Source organism: Pogona vitticeps, chromosome 1 (genome assembly GCF_051106095.1).
Source record: "Pogona vitticeps strain Pit_001003342236 chromosome 1, PviZW2.1, whole genome shotgun sequence".
NCBI lineage: Eukaryota > Metazoa > Chordata > Lepidosauria > Squamata > Agamidae > Pogona > Pogona vitticeps.
In genome coordinates, this window is record NC_135783.1 from 49,172,071 (window position 1) to 49,191,291 (window position 19,221).

At 40.1% G+C, this 19,221-nt stretch overlaps 1 protein-coding gene across 23 annotated transcripts in view; it reads right to left on the reverse strand.

Annotated features, from left to right (window-relative positions):
• Nucleotides 1–19,221, reverse strand: part of LTBP1 (latent transforming growth factor beta binding protein 1) — a 298,040-nt gene that overhangs the window by 154,388 nt on the left and 124,431 nt on the right. For all 23 annotated transcript variants that reach the window (XM_072992302.2, XM_072992246.2, XM_072992234.2 and 20 more), the window contains one exon: nt 18,166–18,449. In XM_072992302.2, the coding sequence (XP_072848403.2) occupies nt 18,166–18,449 (284 nt within the window). The remainder of the gene's footprint in view (nt 1–18,165; nt 18,450–19,221) is intronic.

Genomic DNA, 19,221 nt, shown 5'->3' on the forward strand with positions numbered 1-19,221 from the left:
GCTATAAAAGGAAACACATATTCACAAATTGGTTTTCAACATGATACTAAGCATATTAATACAAATTGCTATTAGGCAAATGATTCATTGTTTTTAACAATGCCTCAGATCCTGCATTAATGACCCAGTATAGTCAGAAATAATCCAAATCCATGAATCTACAGCAGTCTCTGGTCAATCATAGCATCGAATATATGGCTGATGCTGCCATGTATACAGACTCCCCCTCTTCTCTGTCAGGAATACAGTATAGTATTCAGATCTTAGCAGGTCTGACTTCCTGTTAGTTTGACTCTGATCCAGGCCAAACCTGTGTATAATACTGGTGACCTTTTATCTTTTTTATCTTCTTCTTGGACTTCTCTCCACATGCACACACTATCTTTGCAGCTGCGAGTGCACCCTCCAGAGCACAGCACTGGTCATACTGGGGCGGGGGTGTGTGTGACTTTGATGTTTGTTCTTCTGTCTGCACTTCATCTTGTTTTGCTCCTCTTCCTGTCCCTTTCTTGGAAGAATATCCTGAGATATGCTAAGGGCTATCATATTCATCATCATCATCTTGTATACACAGAGAAACGTGAAGAATAGAAATGAACCAGAGAACAGAGCCCAGTGAACTTAGCTTTTCAGCAGCCATCCTTCCGGAGAGTTGTGGGAGGCACGAGCAACAGCTGCACTTGGAACCAAAATAAAATTGTATACTCTGACTGACATACAATCTTACACAAGCCTTGGCAAGGCAGCCATAATGTCATTTGTTAAAACAAAAATCCTTTAGGCAAAGAGCATTTGAGATATAAAATGTCTAGGAAATGATCATCTGCCTCCAAGATGCCCACCCTCCCATTTTTTTCCATAGGCCTTATTTTAAAACAGCAGTGGGGAAATAAATTTTGGAGCAGAGAAAGACTAGGCAGGGGGATAGTAAATGGACCACTTTCCTTTACACTTTTCACATTATTTTCTCTAAATTAAAACTCTATCCAGATAAGACAGAAGTGCTCTTAGTGGGTGCTTCGCCAGACAGGCTGGAGGGCCATTTCCCTGCCCTGAATGGGGCTGCACGCCCCCTAAGGCAGAGGTCCCCAACACCCGGTCCGTGGCCCAGTGCTGGTCCATGGCCTGAGCTGGACCAGGCTGCAGAGACAGACTTCTCCCCCACCCCCGCACACACTCCCCCCCGCACAGCCCATTTGTGCCTGCGTGCACATGCCTGCACCCATCTGAGTGCTCCCCCACTCTTTCATGCATGTGCACGAGTGCACTGAGCACTGTGCTGCCCTTTGTGCATGCGGATGAGCGTGCCCCCACACAAGCAGCCCCACTCCTTCGCACATGCGCACGAGCACAGGGGGGTGCCCCGCCTTCCCCAGCCAGTCCACAGGGCTAAAAAGGTTGGGGACCGCTGCCCTAAGGGACAGGGTCCGCAGACTGGGGGTGCTCCTGGATCCCGGTCTAAACCTGGAAGCCCAGATGGACTCAGTGGCCAGGGGCACCTTCTTTCAGCTGTGGAAATTATACCAGCTATGGCCCTACATGGATGAGCAGAGTCTCATGACAGTTACGCATGCATAGGTAACATCCCATGTAGTAATAAGTAAAGGTTCCCCTTGACATTTAGTCCAGTCGTGTCAGACTCTAGGGGGCAGTGCTCATCCCCATTTCCAAGCTGTAGAGCCAGCGTTTGTCCATAGACAGTTTCTGTGGTCACGTGACCAGCACGACTAGATACGGAATGCCGTTACCTTCCCACCGAGGTGGTGTCTATTTATCTACTTGCATTTTTACATGCTTTCAAACTGCTAGTTGGCAGGAGCTGGGACAAGCGACGGGAGCTCATTCCTTCGTGTGGATTCAATCTTACAACTGCTGGTCTTCTGACCTTGCAGCACAGAGGCTTCTGCGGTTCCTGCAGCGCCACCATGTCCCATATAGATTACTACTATGTGTTGCATGTGGGACTGCCTTAGAAATCGGTCCGGCGACTGCAACTGGTTCAGAATTGAGCTGCGTGGCTGGTGAGTGGTGGGGCCTCTAGGGAACACCTCAGGCCGATTCTGTTCAAATTACATTGGCTACCAGTTGCTGCCCGGACCCAATTCAAAGTGCTTGTTTTGACATATAAAGCCCTAAATGGCTTGGGCCCTGGATACCTGAAGGACCACCTCCTTCCATATGAGCCTACATGGCAATTAAGATCTAGCCAGGGGGCCCTCCTAAAAGAGCCATCCCTCAAGGAGGTAAGAGGGACTTGTAGACAAAGGGCCTTTTGGGCAGTCGACCCCAGACTATGGAACGCTATTCCGAGTGAGATTCGTCTGGCGCTGACCTTGATGACATTTTGGCAACCAGGTCAAAATCTTCCTGTTCCAGAAAGTTTTCAATTAAAATAATATCAACTGTGGGTCCTGATGGCAATTTTAAAGCGATGTATTTTAAAGTGTGTTTTGATTGTTTTATCGTTTAACCTTTTTACTGTATTTAAATTGTTGTAAGCAACCCTGAGATCTTTGGGTAGTGTGGAGGCATATAAGTTAAATAAATAACTTATTAATTTAATCTAACTAACTAACTAACTAACTAACTAACTAACTAACTAAATAAATAAATAGATAGATAAATAAATAAATAAATAGATACATAGATAAATAGATAAATAAATAAATAGATATCTCTTGAAAATCTAACACAAGTGACCTTTTACTCTCCCCTTGAGTTGAAGCACTAGCCTGCTCCATGTAGATATGTAACCGGGGATGGTAAAGCAGGGGGTCCTCTACTAAGCCCTGCACAGAAATACAGTGGCTTATTGTTGTGTGAGGGAATGAGATCTCTATTCCAGCCACAGTTACTAACAGCCTCTGAAAGGTGTTGTCTGACAGTAACAACTTCTGGATAAGACTACTGTGAAAAAAGAACATCAACCAGCTTTAGTTTCACTGTTATACATGCAGTAAAAGACATTATATGCATTTATGATAAGCATCTATCATATACATTTACCTACATTACACTGCACACAAAATTATGTAATTGGCCCTTGGTGATTAAGTAAATTTGCATTAAGTAAATGAAATATTATCGGATTTAAACAGCAGCAGCAGCTACATCCGAATACAGTAAATGTAGCAAAACAGATGCAGAGATATTGAACATTTCTTTATGGAGGCTTTTCTCATTCAGAGTAAACTCTTGACACAGGCTAGACATATGCATTAAATTATAATTCTCCTACATTCAAGTGTCCCATAATAATTTCAACACTCATTAATCATGCTGAAAATTAATAGGGCCCATATTAGCAATACAAACTTTATTGTCTGTAGCACTGACGCTATAAACATATTTTGAGGAATAACAAGATATTGTATGTCATAATAAAGGCATTTTTATTAGAATTAAAATGAAAAGCAGCTGAATGGAGAGTCAAAGCAAAGGAACATAAACTTGCTTGTTTGCTTGCTTTTAATAAGGCTCAGCAGAACAGTGTTCTAAGCTGCCAGACTTCATGGCTTGCAGAAAGATTCAAACTAAAGGTATGGAGTTGACCAATATTCTTAATGGTTTGGAAAAATCAGCCTGTGGTTGAATTACTTTTGGCTCATGTCTACCGCTGCACATATACTTTTCAGTGCCAGCAAAATGTGTGATAGCCAGCAAGTTCTACAATATGAAACACTGTGCCACCTCCCCAAAGAAAATATATCCATATTCCAAAAATGAAAAATGTCATACACCTGCATGAAAGGAAAGCATGTAGTAATTGTTATCCCTTTCTTTTACCCACTTTCCTTATAAAAGCCTCACCCCCAGGGTTATCTCTCTCTCCTTCTCTGAGAAAGATAATGAGAAATCCACAAACGTATTTCAGAGACTTCCAGGGAAGCCAGCTTAGTCTACTACAACAACAAAAAGGGAAAGGTATTTGGATTAGACAGCACTGTAACATCTTATGTTAGAGCTGGCTGTTCTCAACTAAACAGGTTACTGGTTTAGGCAAGTGGAAGTAAGGTGAAGGTCATGACCTGACCACAAATTCCTGTGCAGGTCTATGGACCGTGACTGTCATTTGCTGCATATAACTGCCCAAAGCAAGAAGATATGGAAAATTTGTAGGCTTTAGTGGTGCAGTCCTAAATGCACCAGGTTTGAAAATGGCAGCTTTCCTAGCTTTGAGGTACTCAGGTGTTTGCAAATCTGTGTTAGGACCATCATCTTGTTAACAGCACAGAAATCAAAATACAAAATTTTAAGAATCTTCCAGGTTCTAGCTCCCAATGTCACCAAAATACAAACTTTTAAAATACAACAGTGGGAACAAATGTATAGTTAAGACTAGAGATAGTCATGAATTGAAAAATGACTATCTCAAGTCTTAACTATTCATTTTTAAAAATCGCCAAATTCATTTTTTAAAATCGTTAATTTGTCAATTAATATTTGTACAAATAAATGCCCCAAATGAATCATGTATCAACAAATTTTAGTGATTTTTTATTAATTGATTCACTTGGCTATAAAATGGCCCCCAAGGCACCTACAAACACCCAAATTGCAAGGTTGACAAATCATTTGTAATTTGTGATTTGTCAACTGATTGTCAATTCCTTTTTGACTTTAAAACCCTATAAAGTGAGCTCCAAGCATCTAGAGACACCAAATTCATAGGGGAGCTTCCCTTGACTCTTCTCTACAAGCCCTGTATGTTGTGTGCAGTTTGGGTTTCGGTTGTCTGTGCTATATATCCACAAATATCCCCTCCCAGGAAGATTTTCCCCAGGGACCTAGAGATACCCAAATGACAGAGAAGCTTTTCCTGACCCTCCTGTATAATACCACTGTTTGGTGAAGACTGGATTTCAGGTGTCTGAATTATACACCCACAAAGAGCCCCCCCGAGGAAAGTCCCCCCCAGGCACCCAGAGACACCAAAATCACAGAGAGTATTCTACTGACTCTCCTCTACAATCTATGTGTGAAAACTGGGTTTCCCCAAGCCAACAGCTAAAGGCCAATTTCCAGGGGGGGCACTTTGTGGGTGTATAACTTGGATGTCTGAAACCCAATTTTCACCAACCTTAGAGGGACAGTCAGGGAAAGCTTCTCTGTCATTTTGGTGTCTCTAGATGCTTGGGACCCACTTTATAGAGTTTTAAAAGTGAACAAAAGGAATTGACAATTAACTGACAAATCACAAATTATGAATCATTTGTTAACCTTGACAAATCATGAGTCAAAACAAATCACAATTTTTCTGATTCATGCCCATCTCTAGTTTCTACCAAGTGTGGGTCAATGGGATACAACAAGAAGATCTTTTCAGTAGCAGTAGCCTGTCTGGAACAACATCCCAGCATGGCTCTCTTGGTGTTTCGGTTCTTTTTGTCACCAGGTAAGAACATGTATTCACTTAGGCATTTAAGTATTCTTTTTAGCATTTTTAGATGCTCTGTTCAATTTTGCTGTTAGGTTTTACGTGCTATATAGTTTTTAGCCCCTGGTGCTGGTTTTAACTTGCTTTTACTATGTGCTATTTTTTCAGTGTTCAAAAACATGAACTACTCTGCAGGGAAATTCTAGTTATTATGTTGTATAAAAATACATAACTGGAAATGTAATGTTGTCACCTCAAGTCTCAGAATTATCAAATAGGCCATTAATAATAGGAATTATTTTTCTATTTCCTTGCCTTTTCTATTTCTTAAATTTAGTCTATATCCAGTTGCTATTTCTAGTTAGAAACAGACTCATTGACTCAATGGAATTTACATGGAATCCCAGGGGTAAAGATTTTAATATACTACAGCAAAACCAACAGCCCTTTGGCACCTTAAAGACTAACTGGTTTTATGCATCATAAGTAGGATGCAATCCACTTCATCAGAAGCAAATATTAAGTAACTAATTAATTTAATTTATTCTATCTTGGACTACCAATTGGGTTTCTATTTTAATTCTATATGAAAGGAGAATAGCAATTTTTTACATTACTGGGGTTGGCTTACTTTACCACTGTCTATGTCTGGAGTAGGGAAAAAGGAAATGCATGTTGAACTGGGGCTAATTCAATATCTCATTAAAATATTAGACAATATCATGGTTCCACTGACTTCATGCCTGTGGAGATACCAAATGATATTGTCCAAATCACAGTTAAGATTATTTCAAATTCTAGAAAAGTACAAATAGAGCATCAGTGTCTTTAGATTTAATACTGTGGGTTGGTGCAAACCTTCACTCAATACAGTTCTGCTGGCACAGGATCATGATTTTACCATTTCTCTCTGCAGGGCTCAGCAGCACTCTCCAGTTTTTTGAGAAGGTCCAGAAGAAGGAATCAAAGAAACTCACTGTTGTGTTGCTTCCACTTGTGAGAAGCTTCTACAGAGTTTCCTACACATTTATAATTCATCCGTCCATTTGCAGAAGAGCAAATCTGAAATGCAATATCTATAGATAACATAGTGTATAATTTGAGAACTCAAATATAATTTTCTTATCATCAAGCCAAAAAAATACTGTACTATATAGAGGTCAAAAGAAAAACCAGGCTCTGCAACAGATTAAATAGCCTGCCAAAAAGAGGCTAATGTATATTAGCAGTCTCATTAGGAGACAACCAAATCACCTCTGATCCCCAAGTAATTTTAAAAAGACCGTAGAGCACTGAAGCCTACTTGAATAATCCACTATTCATGAAAAAACTAACAGCTGCTGGGCAAAATATCATTGTGAAGACTCTTCAGGGCAGCAAATATTTTTAATTGATTACATGGGTCAGAGAAGGAAGGAGGCACTTTGTGAGCCCATATAGAACAGGGAGAGACGATCCTAGGAGGTGGACAAAAAAAGATACAAAATGAAAATAAATGTGCTAACAATAAAATTGTCTTGAGTTTGTATAAAATCTTCTCTGCCTTCCTTCTCACAAAAAAAAACATGACTAAATATATGCTAGAAATTACTACAGAAAATTCTAGTCTAGAGTGCTTAAACCAAATCAGCTAAGCACTATCTTATGCATTTAACAGACGGCAAAAGCACAATCACTGACTTTTAAATGTGGTGGCAGGAGCAACACTGACTCAAAATCGGAGTCCAGGTGTTAGCGATATTTATGGGATGCCTTTCTTCACTGACGATCCCTCTCAAGGGTTCCATGAAAAAGAATTCTGATAGTCTGCCACGGGTTATTATATGTTTCTTGTCACACTGTCCAGCTGTCTACAATTTCTGAGCTCAACTGTCAAGAACTCCTCCTTTCAGCCCAGCTTTTAGAGGAAATTTGCAAGGCATTTTGAGTCCCTTTACAGTGGGAAAGGTGGGGTAGAAATCAGTCAGAGGAAGGCAGGAAGGGAGTCAGAACTATTTATCTGGGTTTTTTTTTTTTTTTTGAAGCCCAGCATTACATAACCTAGTGCGAACCTTATTAGAGTCCTACTCTTTTGTATGTGTAGTCCTTTAAGTGGGAAAGGTTTACCGTATTTGCCGGCGTATGACGACTTTTTTGACCCAAAAAACATGCCTCCAAATGGGGGGGTCGTCTTATACGCTGGGTGCACTTCAGTTGGACCAGGAAGGAGCCGCCGCCACCGTCATTGAGTGAGTGACACGGGGCCGCACCAGTCAGGGAGGAAGCAAGCGGGCAGGCGGGCGGTCCGGACGGAGGGAGGGAAGCAGAGCCAGCCATGCCTGAGCGGCTAGAGCCCGCCGCCAGACAGCTGCTTCCTCTGCCTCCTCCGCTGCCGCCGCCCACCCGGCTGCTTCCCCTCCTCCTTACCCTCACCACTGAGCCAGCTGCCCGCTCGCCTGCCCGCTGCCGGATAGCCGCTTCCCCTCCTCCTCCTCCGCTGCTGCCACCCACCCAGCCGCTTCCCCTCCTCCTCGCCCTCCTTGGGCCTCATCGCTGGCCATGAACTTCCAGGGCAGACCCGGGCAGAGCCACGAGCAGCTGGAGCCGTCGCCACAGCAGAACCATTCACTCTATATTTTAAGTGGAAATGTTGGGGGGTCGTCTTATACGCCCAGTCGTCTTATACGCCGGCAAATACGGTATTAAGAAATTGACAAAGTGAGTCTATTTGGTTACCATTTGAGGAAAGTCTTGGCTTTCAGACTATATACAAAGTACACTGCAGAGAGAATGATCTGAGAAAGATCCCCTTGGCTTCCATTTTCATGCTATCAGGAAGGTACTTGGGGTCAGAACGAATTCTACTGTTATGGAAATCTTGATGTAAATAAAAGCCAACCCGCCTGCATAAATAGATGATTGTTGCTCTCTTGCTTGGGCTGCAAACTGGACACAGAGAGTCCTACTGCTTTTTCGGCAAATTGGATAGTCATGCAAGGGATTGTCATTACATTAAGATAGACTGGCCACTCAAAAAAAAAAGAGAGAGAGAGAGAGAGAGAGCCATCAAACTGAGAAAACAGCACCAAACTGAAGAATAAAAACAGCCCCCCACAAATAAAGTATCTGTGCCCTACATCAAACACGTCATTGTCCGCATGGGGAAACTGTTGAAAAAACACAACCTACAAACAGTATTCAGGCCCACCACAAAAATACAACAAATGTTAGGGTCAGCAGAGGACAGAAGGGATTCCTCACCACTGCAGGAGTATACCGCACACCTTGCAGTTGTGGCCAGGTATATATTGGAACCAGAAAATGCAACATCCACACCAGAATCAAAGAACATGCAGACTGAAACAACTGGAAAAATCGGTAGTAGCTGAACATGCCCCGAAACAAGCTGGACATGAAATCCTATTTCAAAACACAGAAATACTGGACAACACCAGCAATCATTATGTTAGACTACACAGGGAGGCCACTGAAATCCACAAACACCAGCACAGCTTCAACAAAAAAGAAGAAAGTCTAAAAATCAACAAAGCCTGACTCCCAGAACTGAAAAATACAGCCTACCAAAGGTCAACGAACTCTACCCAGTCACAAGGACCAGTGATCACTGCACACAAAAGACTAGCCAATGACACCATCAATCACAGTGACAGATAATCTCCCCCTTATCACAACAATACACCCATAACAAAAAACACCCTGATCACAAGCAACACCAATCTCCTGAAAAGGACAAAAAGCTGATCCCACAGCTATAAATATTCAGCTATCCCACACTTCATCAGAATACAGACAAGAGTTCGCGGCCACAGAGACTGGCGAAACATTAGGAAGAAAAACCTTCAGAGCATGGCCAAACAGCCTGAAAAGCCCACAATAGCCATCAGATCCCGGCTATGAAAACCTTGAAGAACACAAAGAAAAGTGTCTTTGTTGGTCTTTGGATTCGTGAACTTCTTTGAGATGATGCATTTGACCATGGCATGGCAAGGGAAAGGCTTTCCTGTTGGTGGCAATAAATTTTCTCGTAAACAAGGCAGACAACTACAGGTTGTTGGTGGAAGACCTTCTTAAGGCATACAAAAGCCTTGGTTGCAACATGTAACTGAAAACACATTTTGGCACTCTCATCTAGATTTTTTCCCCCCACCAAACTCTGGAGCAGTGAGTGACAAGCATGGTGAGCTATTTTCACCAGGACATTGCAACAATGTAAAAACACTATCAGGGCAAATGGAGCCCACTCAGACTATTGCTGGACAGTGACAAGAGATGCTTCATTTAATGAATATAAGAGACAAGCCAAGAAGCACAGAATATGCACCGAATAGGACTAAAGTACGTATGTATATAATAGTTTCTTGCCTTCTGTTTCACAATACATTTATATAATCCTTTTGCTGATTTTTAAAGTGTTACATAAATAGGACAGGTAAAATATTATCATGTAAAGCAACCATGAAAAGACCTAAGTTTACAGTTTTACAAAATTCTAGTATCTAAACAATATACAGAGATGTAACATGTAAAAAATATCTTGGAAACAGAAGCCAATCAGTTCTTTTAATTGCCATATTTGAATTCAGCACATCAAAATACTCAATAAATAGCATATTTTATCTCTGAAGCAGACGACTTCTAAAAAATTGCAGACCAGTATAACAGACTTCTCTTTCATTTCAACCATGCACTGCTGCTACTAAAACAATGATGGGGAGCCTTTTACTCCCTAGATCAGAATCTATATGTGACCAATAAGATCTCCCTAAAGAAGATTTTTTTTCCCTATGATTTGATGCAAAAGTATAACTCAGATATTAGGATCTCCCCATGAAGATTGGAAATAGAGTTAGCTGCAACATACTAGAAGAAACGTTTAAAATAAGCATATATCAAACTCTCAAAATGAATTCTGAAAAAGCAAAATGGACAGTCTCACTGTCACTTAACACTTTTCTTTTAGGCCTTCCAGTAGTATGCCAAATAGCTGGAAAACAACACAAACTGCCAATCTGGAATTAATAGAATAGAATATGTTCTCTTCCCCATCTCCATATCCTCTGTTCAGCTCCCCCTGTTTTAGCCTCTTTATTCTTTGCCATTTTTTCCTTTGGGTACTTCTGGAAAGCCAACATTGGCTTCAAGCCCAGGATTCAGTCTGTGCCAGATGTATTCCATAAACATGAATCAAGATGGCAACTGAACAGTAGGGTGATGGCAAAATTAATGCTGAGAATTTCCAATAAATCTTATGCTATTTCCTCCTTTGCCCTTATGCTCTTTCTCCCTTTTCTTGACACATTTATCAAATTCATTTTCACTTTTGAACATTTCTTCGGTCTAAGAACTTCAGATTTGAACATTCTAAACATTATTAACACATTCCTTAATAATTTTGAGTTCTGCAGTGAGATTTTAAACTCCACAATGAGGTTTTGAACCACTGTCCACTCTCGTGGTTCAAAACCTCCAAGTACTGAGATCTCCTCCAAGTCAAGAAATGTATTCTTCAAGACATTTGAAGATTAACTGATACATTTCAGAAAACAGTAATTCTGTTGCTGGTCACTCTAATTTAAAATCTAGAAACAAGCAAAATAAAAACATGACTGTGTAGCAAAATATTCAGAGATCAGACATTTGCACTTGCAAGTTTCGTGGGGTCTTGTACTTATGAGAGACAACCATGGGGGCAGAGGAGCCCCAACAAAGGATTCCTACACTTGAAATTGTGCTGAATTTTCAGAGAAGAGAAAATTAGGAGGCATTATAGATTGAGCTGTTTGAAGCTGAACATTAATATAAAAGAGAAGTTAATACAAGCAGTGCTGTTCATTAATTGAATGTGAGTGATAAATGCTCCTCTCCAAAGTTTTTTTTTAAAAGGCATTTATTAAAATTACAAAGAATGGAATGTTTCAGCTAATGATGTTTTCTGTTCTGCAATCACAAGGTTGCAATTGGTTTAAACCAATAGAATATTAATATGGGTTTATGGTATTCAGAGATTCCAAAGAAGCAGTGATGAAGTGCCATATACTGTACAGTACCTACGTATTTATGAAGCTAATAGTGTGTTGCTGTAGTTTTTTCATATTTTCTTTTAAAACGCAAAACAAAGAATAGACATACTTAATTGGTTGTCCCATAAGATACTCTGAAGTTCAAGAAAATAATAAAAGATGCCTGTGAGAATTAAGGTGTTGTTTTTGGGGGAAAGTACATTAGAAACTGCTACAACTATTAGCACAGCATCATTTAATCACATGAACTACTTAACACAGACTCAAATGACAGAAGTCTCTTTAGCAGAAGCAGAGTTGTCTCTGTACAGCATCTTTATTTGAGAATAATGCATACATACCAATCCACTTATATCATGTTCCCTACAACCCCTGCTATTTATTTGTCCTGCTTATTTTGCCTTTCCATTCCATTAGTTTCTGATTTATTTATATATTAAAAGATTCTAGTCAAAAGAAACTGTCTTTCCTATGAAATCCCTTTATTAACATTAATTCAAAAACAGAAGAATATTGCCACAAAGCTACAGAAATCTCTACGTTCTAAACAAGACTTGGGTAAACCTGACCTTCCAGATATTGAATTGCTACTTCCACCAGCTATAGCCAGCATAGAGAATGGTGTGGGACATACAGAGTTTCCATCTAACTACCAGAGAGACAATACAGTCGTTTCCTGCTCCTATACCAGCAAGTTCTAACTGACTTCAGTGACATGGAGTGATAAGCCCAGAATTATGCTTTAAAGTTTTCTGAAACTATCACTGCAGACATAAGAACTTTAACACTTACATTCTATCTGCTACATCTGGAGTACCGCCAGAATGACAAAAAAACAACTGTGTATGGGTAATCTCTCATTTAGTTATCCAGAGCCTCTGTACTGTGCATTTTAAGATTTCATTATCTACTTTTCTCAGTAAATGTGCAGAGTAACATTATGTTGATACTAAATCAACTCCTGATTCACAACAGTGCCTCTGCTCAAGGAATGCTGATGTTCCTGTTAGAAATATTTAATGTGGAAAGTCCTTTCCTGAAAATTAAGTAAATGTGCAAATATTATTCCTAGTTGGCAAACCACATAGGTTTCATCCTCTTAGAGTAGGATAAGCTAACTTACATTGTGTGAATAGCAAGACATAATTAGATTCAAATGAAAAATTTAATGTATTGTGGGCAGAGTTTCGAAAACTCTTGAGTTCTATAGTCCCCCAAATCATTTTTCCACATTTTACTTCCAAAGAAGTACTTACATAAGTAAAATCAAGCATGTTCTAGCTAGACACAGAGTCAGAAAATTAAAGGTAGAATAAAATCAAAATAAAATTAGATAATGAAATAAATTGTATATTACTTGTATTGTGGGGTGTTTGGGACCACAATTAATTGTCATATACTCCTGATCATGGAAGGAATTTAGATTTTTCCCAAGTGGGCTTAACCTACAAACAGAACGTGCCACTGCTGTTTTGCTACATCATAGTTTGTCCCAAAAGGTGAAGTAGGACTTCTTTGTTTGCCTCAATATGGTTGGGATAAAGAACCATCTCAACTCCAAAAATCCATAGTGATTTGGACATTTTCTATTTTGTTTCTATTAAAGAAATTGCAAATAATTAATGGTGAAAACTGAAAAAAATTGTTTACTACTACTGTATATATATGCCAGTACATCTGCTTCCACATATACTGTGCAAAGAATCAAGAGGCTAAAAAAACCTTCAGCAGTACATGAGGCTAAAAAAAAAATTAATCTTGAAATAAACAAAAAAACTGTGTCTACGAAAGAAGATGAGAAAGCAGCCACATGATGAGAATTTCACTTACTGTGAAAACAAATGTTCATTTCTTGTACAGTCTTGCCTTACTTGTGGTAAACAAATGGTACATTTCAGAAGTCAAAATAATTCATAATTTTTAGAATTGCTTTGTTAAAAGGCTAGGCAGAAATTGTACCAGATTTAGATTACGCTTTCCAAAGTAAGAAGTATATAAAATGTGAGTCATGTCAACTCCATTGACACTAGTGAGCTTGGGCACAATTCAACGTGCTGATTATTCGCCACTAAAAATCAATTCAGACTATATACAGTACATCATTCCTGGGGAGGGGGGTTATCTCTCTATACATGTGAACCTTCTTTCTTAATAAGATTCTCTCTCAAGGTCTCTCAGGAAAGTGGGGCTTTCTTAATTGAGAATTCTCTCCCACAACATGTATGCCAAAGTTCAACTTCTTAGTCCTTTAGGATACCAGTAATTGCACACCTGATCAGGGATAAATTCTGGAAGTTTAAAAATAAAATATGTGTTCTAGCCATTTCATTTTATGTAATACTTTCTTTTAATATATTATTAAATGAATAACGGAAGGCCAAAAACTTGGGATGTTTGTGAAGAAATAGAAATATTTCCTGAGTGCCTGAGTGTAACATGGTGTACACAAGCAGCAACTGCAAACTGGTGGTACTATTAAAAGAAAAAGTGAGAGAAATGGAGCAGTGAGAGTAGCCACACTTAAGGTTATAAGGGAAGATGAATTATTCACTGACAGAACTCATGAGCAGCAGTAGCAGCAGTCAATGGAGGCCCTGGAAATGTAAGAGCAATAAGGGAAGGCAGAGGAAGAGAATGAGAAAGAGAGAGCAAACATAATGGAGGCAGCACCATGGAAAAGAGTCACAGTTAGGAGCAAAAGAAAAACATGATATTCACCGGTGGAACTGCAAAATTGTTTTCAGGTTCTTGATGAGGACAAAGTGGAAAAAGTCAAAGAGGAGACCATGCAGGAGTATATGAGAGGGACTACAACTCAGCCAAGCAGAGGCACTGAACCCACACCCTATAAAAAGATGAGAAGAGTAATTGTAATAGGAGATTCCCTACTGTGTGGGATGGAAATTGAAGTATACCGGGAATGATCCACAGACCTGCCAGATATGCTGTCTCCCTGGAGCACAGATTAGGGATGTGACAGAAGGATTGCCATCACTCATAAAACTCACAGATACATATCCCTTTCTTCTCATCCATGTGGGAACAAACGAGACAGCCAAGAGCAACTTCAAATACATCGCATCAGACTTTGAAGCTCTGGGAAGGAAACTCAAGGACTTTGGGGCCCTGATAGTTTTCTCATCCATCCTACCAGTACTCAGAAGAGGAATAGAAAAGGAAAGGAAAATACTTCAGCTATGAAGGTGGTGTCAATGTGAGGGATTTGGTTTTTGGGATCACAGGCTAAGCTTTCTAGATGGCTAGCAAGTGATGGCTTGCGCCTCACACGGATTGGGAAGAATATGTTTGGCCATAGCACAAAGAACTTGAGCAGGAAGGCTTTAAATTGAATTGGAATAGGGAGGGAGACACAAGCAGAGGTAAAGACAGATGAAGCCTTAGGCAGAAGAAGAGGAACGCATCAAACCGTCCTAAGGGGGGGGGCAATAATAACATTAACAACCATATTAATAGAAATGTACAAAGAAAAGCAAGTACCAAACCACACAATCTCCAGTGTCTATACACGAAGGCCAGGAATATGGGAAACAAACCAGAAGATCTGGAAATATTAGTTCAGAAGAGTAATTCTGACTTGATAGGAATAGCTTGGTGGGACAACTCCCATGATTGGAATATACCAACTGAAGGATATAAATTGTTCAAAAAGAATCAAAGAAATAGAAAGGGAGATGGAGTTGCAGTATATGTCAAAAATACACATTCCTGCACAGAAATACAAGAGGAAGAGATTGGCTGTTCCATTGAGAGCATCTGGATCAATGTAGCTGGGGCAAAAAACAAAAAGAGCATGGTAGTTGGAGTCTACTATCACCTGCTCGATCAAGGGCAGGATGGAGATCAAACTTTGAAAAACAAACTGCAAGCATTTCAAAGAGACATGATGTAGTGATGGGAGATTTCAATTGTCATGATATCTTTTGGGGGGAAATTCTGTGAAGTATGGCCCTTCCAAGAAATTCCTGGCTTGTGTAGCTGATAATTTTCTCCTACAAAAAGTGGAGAAGGAAACTAGAGGACTAGCTATCCTTGATTCTAAACAACAGAAACAATTTGGTGGAGGAAGTGGCAGTAAGGGGAACTCTGTGAGAGGAGGCACGTTCTACTGGAATGCTTGATTTCAAAGGAAACCAAAGCAGAGTATAGCCACACATATACGCTGGATTTGAAAAAAGCCAATTTTAACAATCTCAGGACAATGATAAATAAGGTCCCATGACAAGATCTCCTAATAAGAAAAGGAGTCCAAGAGGAGTGGGAGTTTCCAAAACAGGAAATTCTAAATGCACAACTACAAACAATTCCAACAAGGAAAAAAGGTGGGAGACAGCAAAAAAGGTAATTGTGGCTTCACATATAGCTCAGAGAGGACATGAAAAACAAAAAATGAGACATACAGGAAGAGGAAGAAAGGCCATGCCATGAAGATGGAATACAGACAGTCAATGAAGAATTGCAGTAATTGCATTAGGAAAGCATAGCTGAGAAGGAACTTAGGTTAGCAAGAGATATTACAAACAACAACAAAAAACATATTCTTCAGGTACGTGCATGGCAAAAGATAGGGAAAATAAACAGTGGCTCAGCTACTCAATGGGGATGTCAAAATGGTAACAGACAACAAAGAAAAAGCAGAATTGCTCAATTCCTGCTTTGTCTTGGTTTTCTCCCCCAAAAAATGTCCCTCCTAGTAAATGTGAAATACAAGTGGAGCAGGCGCACTCCACCTGAGACAAATAGTCAAGGAATACTGTACCTTATTACTCTGAACAAATTCAAATCTCCAGGGCCTGGTGAACTGCATTAAAGAGTAATGAAGTAATCGCTTGAAGAACTCTCAGAACCACTATCTATTTACTAGACATCATGGAGGATGACTGAAATACCAGATGATTGGAGAGGGGGCTAATGATGTCTCTACCTTCAAAACAGAGCAAAAAGAAGAACCTGGGAACTACAGATTAGTCAGCCTGACATCAATCCTGAAGGAAATTCTGGGCAGATTCTAAAGCAATCAGTCTGTAAGCACGCATGGATTTATTAACAGCAAATCCTGCCAGATTTAATTGATCTCCTTTTAAAAAAATCAGGTAACTTTCCTGGTAGACAGTGGGAATGCTGTAGACCCAATACACCGTGACTTGAGCAAAGCTTCTGATAGAGTGCCCCATGATATTCCAATTAGTAAATTAACTAAATGTGGGCTGGACAGAACAAGTGAAATCAGGTGGACCAACAGATGGTTGCAGAATTGTACTCTTATCAATGATTTCTCCTCAGGTTGGAAGAACATAACAATTTTATTACCCCTTCATGGATTGCTGCCTTGTTGTGGCGAAGGGGCTTGAGTAATTCAGAGAAGCTATGGACTATGCCGTGCAGGGACACCCAAGACAGACAGGTCGCAGTGGAGAGTTCTGACTAAACGTGGTCCGCCTGGAGCAGGAACTGGCAAGCCACTCCAGTATCTTTGCCAAGAAAACTCCATGGACAGAAACAAAAGGCTAAAAGATATGACGCTGGAAGATGAGCTTCTCAGGTCGGAAGGCATCCAACATGCTACTGAGGAACAGCAGAGGACAAGTGCAAGTAGCTCCAGAGCTAATGAAGTGGTTAGGCCAAAGCTGAAAGGACACTCGGCTGTGGACATGCATGGAAGTGAAAGGAAAGTCCGATGCTGCAAAGAAAAATACTGCACAGGAACCTGGAATGTAAGATTTATGAATCTATGTAAGCTGGTACCAAAAAATACATGGACCTGGAAAAGTGCAGGTAGGAACATTCTGGGGATGGGTTAGTTCACTCTGACAATTACATCATCTGATTGTTGGGAAAAGGAGCTAAGCAGGACATCCCTGCCTTGGATCAAACAGTGAACAAATACCACCCAGAGACCTCTGGGTAGTGTGGGCGGCATATAAATTGAATAAATAAATAAATAATAAATAAATCTGATTACACTCATAGTCTCCAAATCATGTGAAGCACTAGTTCCCCTCTATTTGGTAACAGCTAAGTTCCATTTTGAGTATTGTTTCCAATTCTGGATACCATACTTTAAGAAGCACGCAGACAAACTGGAACATGTTCAGAAGAGGTCAACAAAGATGATTTAAGGGACTGGAAGCCTAGCCAGATGGAAAGAAGAAACATGCAATGATCTGGACATGTTTAGCCTTGAGAAGAGAAAACTGAATAGAGATATGATAGCACTTTTCAAATACTTGAAAGGCAGTCATAAGTGGTCATATAAAGGAGTGCAGGATCTGTTCTCATCATTCCAGAGCACAGGACATATAATGATGGGTTCACGTTAGAGGAAGCCAGATTTTGGTTAAATATCAGGAAAAACTTCCTAACTTGTAGAGCAGTACAACAATGGAACCAATTACCTCGGAGGTGTTGAGTTCTCCAACACTGGAGGCATTCAAGATAAAGTTAGACAGCCATCTGTCAGATATATTTTAAGCTAGATTCCAGCATTGAGTGGGCAGGTGGACATGATGGCCTTATAGGTTCCTTCCAAATCCAATATTTTATTATTCTATGAAAACCCAGGAGCAGCAGAAAAACCAGTGCAGGGGTTTTGCAGCCCCTCTAGAAGTGCCTTGGGTGGTCTGAAATGGCTCGGAGAATCTCTCCCATAGATGCTGGATTCTTCTATTTTACAAGGAAAAGTCCAGCATTAGATACAGCCCATGCTTAGTGATTAAGTGTCTGTAAAAGCTGCTGTGAAACACTTCTTACCTGGGTCCCAGTAGTCTCCTGGAAGCACCGTCCAAGCTGGGTTTTACCAGAAATGGGGAACATATGAGACATAGGTTGTTGATGTGAGTAGGTTGAATGTATTTTCTGGGTCTTCTGAAAGGGTATACTTTGATAAGAAACCTGTGAGTGTCCTGACTGGGATGGCTTTGCCTTGGTTTTTTGTCCAGACGATGTGCTATCAATTCTTGAAACTTGATGAAACTGCACTGAAGCTTCAGGAGGATGTTTCACATGGATGTTCACAATATTGGGAGGAAATTTCACTGTAAAAAGGAGTGGAAATAAAAGAAAAGAAAATCCACAAGAAAAGTTGTCAAATTCAAACATTCTAAAGATTTACAGCCATCCAGCTCTTCAGTTAAGATGCTGCCAATGCTGATATCAAGCAGCAATGCATAGCATACTATTGCTGGATCCTGAATCTTTTGTCAGAACTTGCAATCCTGCCTCCTGCAGTCTTCTTTGCAACCTAGAAAATCTGCTCTAGAGGGCTGTGAAAGACTTTTGTGTCACAGCTGGATACCACAGGAAGGCTGAACACCGAAGTACACTGATGAATCATGGTCAGATACATGACAACTTTTCAATTTATTTATTTATTAAATGTATACCCCGCCCATCTAGACACATGTCTACTCTGGGCGGCTAACAATAAAAATAGAAGAAGAACAATATAATAAAATAAAAAGCAACAATAATAATATAGGTCAAGATGGGGGAAAAACAATCAAGTGATGACAGGAGGGAAAGCCTGCCAAAAGAGCCAGGTCTTAAGTTGGCTCCTAAAAACACAAAGTGTGCTCTATATCCTCTAAACTTGGCAAATGATGGCGAAAAATTACTGTAAGTAGATCCTGTGTACATAACCCATTTGCTCACCCTTCCATCTGAATGAGAAACTTGTAAGGAGATTGCTTGTTATAATATTATACACCAGATTGTGACTGAATATGTCCACATGTGTCATAACTTTTTGAAAAGGGCATGTTGCTGGCATATGAATCCAGACTTCATTATCATAATACCAGGTTCAAA